Below are 7295 nucleotides of genomic sequence, written 5' to 3' on the forward strand. Positions count from 1 at the left end.
GACTTTTAATACATTCTTAGAAAGCCGACAAGAATCCCGTTTTCGACGTATGAATCATAGGCAAGAGCACAGGAATTTAGGAGATGTGACTTTAACATTAGGAGGAAGAGCTTCTCTTGGCAAAAAAAAAAAAAAAATCCTATGTAATCACAGGAAACGTTGGAATATTTCCATACTCGATCAAACTCAGAAACTCAGGATCTAAAACTTTACTGTGTGAGTAGAAACTAATCTCTCCGAAAGTAGAAATTGGGTAGCTATTGAAGAATACTCCAGAGATGCTAATGACAAAGGATTTATCTTCGTTTAAATGGTTGCCATCAGCGTCATTATTACTATCAAAGTTATCACTGAGGAGAGCTTTTCCGATAGTCACGTCTACTAAGCTTGCTAGCCCGTGTCCTTTGCAGCACAAGACATTTTACTCCGGATCACCCCGGAAAACAACGGACAGCTCAGCTAACTAAAGCCACAGGTAACCTTGGAGAAAGAATGATGGTGATGAGCACGTCTTTACTAATATCTGATGCCTTTGAAATACTAAAATCAAGTCATTATATCTATATATTTTTAAAAGCTTCACTTTTCGTGGGGAGGGTGTAAAAAGAAACCTGTCTAGAGAATGAAACGACAGTGCGGCAGTACGGTGCTTTAAATCATGAATGCATTTAACGTTAGTTGGACGTTTTTGCCATCAAATTGCACAACAGCGAATTTTTTTCCCAAAAGGGGAAAAAATCGTAGACTAGCTCCGATAATAAGCAAGATTATAGAAAGTAAAAAGGACACCATATTTAAGGATGCAGCGAGGAAAATATACTAAAAAACCCCACCAGGATTACAATAAATCCATGTGCAGGCTACTGTGGTAGATGCACTTAAACTGCTATGTATCAGAAGCAATAATTTTTAAAAGTCTCAGTATAAGGCTTGTGTGTATGGGGATGGTTGGGATGTGTGTGCTAGTAAAATTCTTAAATAAAAGTAGGAGTGCGTTCTTAACTGAAAAGGAAAAGTAAATAAAATACAGTGGAAGGGCAGTCTCAGCCCGAAAGTCCTCTTCCAACATTTTCTTTAGTTGCGTTCTAAAATCCGCTCTTAGATACATAAAGCATTATTTATTATTTAGCGTGTAGTTCTGTCCGAGGACAAATGAGAAAGAAGCTGCATCATTAGGACCTAAAAGGCAACAAAACAAAAATCAGAGCATAATGATGCACCTAAATGAAGGGGGAAATGTTGCACAGCTCATTTTATTAATCAGACTGTCAATTTCACCCCAGAGGCCAAACCCCAGAGCAATTCAAGCAAGATCTGATCACGCTAAGGACAAGAGCTTTACTCTTCACTTCTTGTCTTTCTTTCTTTCAACCTGGATATATTTGTCTGCTCAGAAGCCGCCTTCATTATCCACTGACAGAAGCTTGTGTTTATTTGCTTATAAACCTGTTACAATAAATGATTATTCGAACAGCGTCATTCCTACCTTAATGACGAGCACTACTTTTTGATGAATGACATTTCGGGCTAGAAAGGATGTATGGGTCATTTTGACCAGTCATTCCCTCGCTTTGGCATCCCGCAATTTTTACGCCTCCCTCAAAAAGAGATAATATTTAGAGACACTTGCCGGGCTGAATGTGAATTAGCCCCTGCTGCAGCTCATCATTAGTACAGGACCAACCCTGCAACTTTGACATTTTTGATAAAGCTGAGATGATGGAAAGAATAAGAAAGGAGATGATTCTGATGGAAAGAGGGCTGCACAGCCCTACAGTTGGCAAAAGGCTCTCGAATTTGTCAGACTCAGCTGGAAATGCAGTGCTGGAGGCCCTTGAAAATTCTCAACACACTGGTCGCCTCAGCCCTAGATTAACTTCCGCCTCTCTGCATAGCACTATAGGGGACATCCCTGCCAAAGGCAAATTTGAAATAGACACTTTATTCAATCTTCAACACCAGAACAGTGAAAGCAACGTCTCCTCAGAAATTGCGCCGTCGGAAAGCAGGAAGAAAATTAGCCATTATTCAGAAGTTGCTCAAGAGGCAGATATGAACAGTGATGTGGAGGTGGGCTGCTCAGCACTCCGTTCCCCAACTAGCCTGAGTTCCTCCCAGCTGAAGGAAAACAATAACAAAGGTAAATATTATTTGATCCTCTCGATCTAAACGGAACTGTTATTTGATTAAACTTGTTAGCTATGGAAATAGTGCTCTTTCTATAGTAAAACCGCTGCTAAAACCGTACACAATTATTATTGATGTGTTATTACGATACACAAGATACACTAAACAGTGTTTATATAGCTAAGTGTCTCTATATATTCATGGAAATCGCTCTCTTTCTCCCATATCTATAACTATATATGAATATTTATATAGTTTCTCCCGTTCTGTAGATCTGTCTGTATTTCTCCATCTATATAAATATACATACATGGAGTAAATTGAGTATATAGATACGTAGAAACTATGTATCTATGTATATGTGTGTATTTTTTTTGCACGTATAAAATGTGTCATTGTGTATTCACACTAATAATAATTGGCCATTGTTCACTTTCAATCTCTGATAACGCTGACTATTAAAATCCCTCCATCGTACCAGGTTTGAAATAAATTTGATGAATTATTTTCATTGGGGAGTGTAATAAGAGAATAATCAATGGATTTCTTTGGGGTAATAGTAGATGCATTTTGTCAAATGTGTCAAAAGAAAAACAATCTACACCATAATGCAAGACATATCTTTGTTTATGGCTGCACTTATTTTGTGCCTCTCAAACGAAAATAAGAAACGTTCATGTAGCTATTAAACCTGATTCACAGATTAGAGTTATCAGATCATCGCAGTATGAGAGCGGTACCACATCTCTAAAATTGTGCTCTGCATATATACTCTTACTTGGCTAATTTGCTGCAGAAGCTAGAATTCTATAATTACTAAAATGCCTAATTTATTTAGAATAATTTCGTTATGAAGTGATTTAAAAAAACTTTATTGATTCTATTAACAGCAGCAATTTGTAACAATGACAGCTAGCATTAATTATCAGAGTTCACAGCCAGACTGGTAACGTTACCTCCTGCTTTATTTAATACACACAAACACATCTGGAGTAACAAATCTTTATTTCACAATTTGCTTGCTTGTTTGCCAGGCTATTCAGAATCAGCTCCTATTACCACCACTTCGTCCTCAGGTTCGAGTTTAACCAGCCTGCACAGCAGCAACGCACTGGGCAGCTCAGGCTCTGGGGCTGACCAGGTGAGAAGGTACCGTACCGCCTTCACCAGGGAGCAGATAGCCAGGCTAGAGAAGGAGTTCTACCGGGAGAACTATGTGTCTCGGCCCAGGAGGTGCGAACTGGCCGCAGCGCTCAACCTCCCTGAGACCACAATCAAGGTATCTCAGCTGAAGCGCTACAAACGCGGGGCTAGTACACTCGATGTGGATTTTGGTGCTTTTGTGCTGTCTGGGAGCTTAAAATATGAGATCGAGCCCAATTCCCGGCTAAACAGATGCTTCTTACTGACAGGAAAATGCAGCGGCTTATGCCCTCCTCCTTTATGGCAAAAGAATGAATCCAATGATAACATAACAATAGAACATAAAAATAAATAGTATTGCATAATTCCCACCTGGTTTCTTAGCTATTTTTATCTGTGACTTTTGGTTAAAGAACATCCGGTCTTGTCTTTCTTGTTGGGTTTGTTTGTTTCTCCGAGTTGAAACTTTTTTTATTTGCCTTTTAATTTTCCTTGTCAATTTGTATTGCATTTGCACGTTAAAAAGGAAACAAACGATGGTATTTTTAAAAAATGAAGCAGAGAAATTGGAGACGTCACTATAATAAAATTCTATTTCTCCCATTTCGAACAAAAGCACTTGAAACACAAATACTGTATTATTTAAAATGATTTAGAGTCTGACTGGCACAAAGCATTTCAGCGATTTATTCGGGTGAAATCTCTTTTCGTTGGATTATTTTAAATAATTTGGTTAATTATAGGACATTAAAGAGAGGCAGTGGAGAACTAAAAAGCTTGAGACAAGAAAACAAACTGCTCCGTTACAGAGGGCGAATCTTAGACGCTCTCCTTCACGCTTCGGAAAGATCTGTATTTTTGGAATGTTCATTTCCTGAAAGTAGCTTTAGAAAATAATATAAAGCAAGGATGCTAAAGCGGAAGGCAGATGCAAATGCCCTTTGTACAGGGCAGAAGCAAGGCTGCAGCGTTTGCAACTCGGAATTTCATGTGCATGGCTGCTTTTAAAAATAAAACGCAAACAATATTTTGCCGGGTGCAAACACCGTGCAATTAACAAAAAGCAAACAGAAAAGCTTCCCAATAAAAGCAGCTGGGTTCCTTCAAAGGAGCCACTTTCGTTCTTAATTCCTGACAGCCGTAACCGTCTCTGATGTCAGCGGGTTTTGTGCGTGCGCGAATTTGGAGGAAGGTTTTTAGGTGGTAAACCAGGGGGATAATTAATAAATAAATCACAGCCAGGCTAAGCAGCGGGGGCGGGTACGGAGAGGGGAGCGCGCCCTGCACAGCCGTGCCCTGCTCCTGAGGTCCTGCTGCCTGCGGCCGGAGCGGGGCTTGGTTTGTGTCGGAAGCCGCTACCACGCTGCTTTCTAAGGCCGGTCCGTGTTTTGTCTCTCCCCTCCCCCAGGTGTGGTTCCAGAACCGACGGATGAAAGACAAGCGGCAGCGCCTGGCCATGTCCTGGCCCCACCCGGCTGACCCCAGCTTCTACACCTACATGATGACTCACGCGGCGGCCACGGGGAGCCTGCCCTACCCCTTCCACTCGCACGTGCCGCTGCACTACTATCCCCACGTGGGGGTGACGGCGGCCGCGGCGGCTGCGGCCGCCTCCGGAGCGGCCGCTGCCTCGCCCTTCGCCACCTCCATCCGGCCGCTGGACACCTTCCGCGCCCTCTCGCACCCCTACTCCAGGCCGGAGCTGCTCTGCGGCTTCCGCCACCCGGGCCTCGTACGCAGCCCCGCCGCCGCCGGCCGGGCTCAACAGCAGCGCGCGGTGGCGGCGGCGGCCGCGCGCCGCGGCTTCCTCGGCGCCCCCGGCCGGCTCCACTGCCTGCTCCTGCCTCAGCTGTCACAGCAGCCAGACGGCGGCGGCGGCCGCGGCGCTGGGCTCGCGCGGCTCCGGCTCGGATTTCCCCTGCACTGCGGCCTCGCAGCGGGCGGAGAGCGGCTTCCTGCCTTACTCGGCGGCCGTGCTGAGCAAAACCGCGGGCGCCTCCCCGGACCAGCGGGAGGAGGCGCCGCTCACCAGATAACTACCCCGCCCGCAGCCGGGGGCGACCCTTTTGCAAGGGGCGGGGGGGGACCACACCCGGGCTCTGGAAAAGTTCCTTCTATTTTTGCATCGTTCGCCCCCCCCGCCTTTTGGAGGAGACACGAGCCGGGGAAGGGGGCTGGGACCCAGACTGACATTTCCCTGCACTCCTCCCTCACCCTCTGGGGCCCAGCCCGAGGCGCGTGATGCTGGCAGGCCCCAGGGGCCGGGTTTGCAGGATAGCGCAGCGCAGCGGCCAAAGGCTGCCCGGGGCGCCACCCTCCGGGAGAATTGCACCGGTGTCACTGGGTGCAAAGCTTCTGTTCTCCTTGCTGGGCCCAAGCCCTGTCGCCCTCAGTCGGTCCTGAGCCAAACCTCACTCCCTGTGAAAGGGGAATTTGGCCTAGGGATTGAGTGAAGCCTGCAGCCACGTCCGTCTGGAAATGGGACAGAAAGGGGGGTGGGGGAGGGTGTCAACAGAAGAGAAAAGTGTTTCTGTGTTATTCTGATTTCGTTTTAGTTCGAATCAATTGGAAATGCCTCGCGTATGTTATGTGCAGAAAAGAGCGGTAGCTAATGAGGCTGCTGTGGATGGGCCGGTAAAGGGACGGGAAGTGTGAGATTGACAGGATGCTCTATAGGAGTCGGAGAGGCAGTTTTAAACTCACGCTTTCCAACTACCATAATCCACCCGATCTGGGAAATACTTGAATCTCTCTAGGTATAGGATGCTGTCCTGAAGCATTGACCTTAGGTACTTCTCTCAGTTTAATGTTTTTCTGTTTTTTTTCTTTCGTAAAACGGCTCTTGGATTTATTTCCCATACATGTCTGTCACGCCTTTGCCTCTGAAAAGCCAGCACTGGATAACTGAGACCTGCCATACCAAGCCACTGCTACTGGAGGGACTTCCTTGAACTTGAAGAAAGGCACATCAAAAACCACCAGTGTTACTGCCATGTCAATTCTGATGCTAATAATGTGCAGATTATGACGAAAATTGCCAATCATGTTCTCTGATGGACCTCCTTTGAATGTGGAATTGGAAAAAAGTTCCCCGCGCAGAGACCTGCTGTCAAGTACTAACAACCCGCTAAGGGAAGTCATTAGAAGAGACAGATAAGAGACTTGGTACATAAAACATGGTTCTTGGTACATAGAATGTATGTTATTTAATGTTATATCTGTTACCTGAAGCGATTTCGCACAAGAAAGCCACGTTCTTATCATCTCAATTGCCAATTTTCATTTTGGTAACTTGGGCGCCCGGGTAGACTTTTCTCTCTTAAGTTGATATTCCACCAATGTGAAGAGCCTCATTAAATCAAACCCAGATATTTCCATAATACTCCCTGCAGAGTCACTTCACTCGTCACATAATGAGATTTTTCTGAAGAGTTGAAGCCTTCATCTAACTTGCTATTGCTTGTTTAGGCCCCGTGTGTGTACACACACGCACACACACACACACACACCATTCTCTATTATATATTTCAAATAAGTGTCCTGAAATACTTCTATTTTTAAGACACTGGATTTTTTTCATATACCAATAATGGACTTTCAGGAAATTATTTCGAAGGCTATCCTGTTTTGTTCAGTGAACATAAATAGTAGATTTTTGTCAGATGGAACAGATTTCTTCGGAGGGAGGGAGAGGAGGGGAGGAAAAATCCCAAGACTCCTGGGGTGGATTCCTGACAAGATGTGTTCATTTAATGCTTAGAGGACGTTAAACTAAAATAGGAAATACCTAATGCGATTTTGTAAAATAAATAGCAAGACTACTTATGTAAAAAAAAATGATTATACCAGCCGTTGTTCACTGAGTTTACATTTAAATTTTTTATTAATATATAATTTAAAGCTAAATAAAATAGACCAAAACATGGCACTCTATTACCAGCTTTACCTTTTCGATTGCTGATTCATCTGTTATGATCACACGTATTGGATGGTATATACGAATATTTTGGCAATAAATGTTTACA

General features: G+C 44.2%; 1 protein-coding gene across 1 annotated transcript; it reads left to right on the top strand.

Annotated features, from left to right (window-relative positions):
• The first annotated feature begins 1716 nt into the window (after positions 1 to 1716).
• EVX2 (even-skipped homeobox 2) lies at positions 1717 to 5306 on the top strand. The gene is given in 4 exon segments (XM_032784530.1): positions 1717 to 2140; positions 3162 to 3406; positions 4679 to 5064; positions 5066 to 5306. Coding segments are annotated over 4 exon segments (1296 nt in total).
• Positions 5307 to 7295: the final 1989 nt, after the last annotated feature.

Source organism: Chelonoidis abingdonii, chromosome 10, assembly GCF_003597395.2.
Source record: "Chelonoidis abingdonii isolate Lonesome George chromosome 10, CheloAbing_2.0, whole genome shotgun sequence".
NCBI lineage: Eukaryota > Metazoa > Chordata > Testudines > Testudinidae > Chelonoidis > Chelonoidis abingdonii.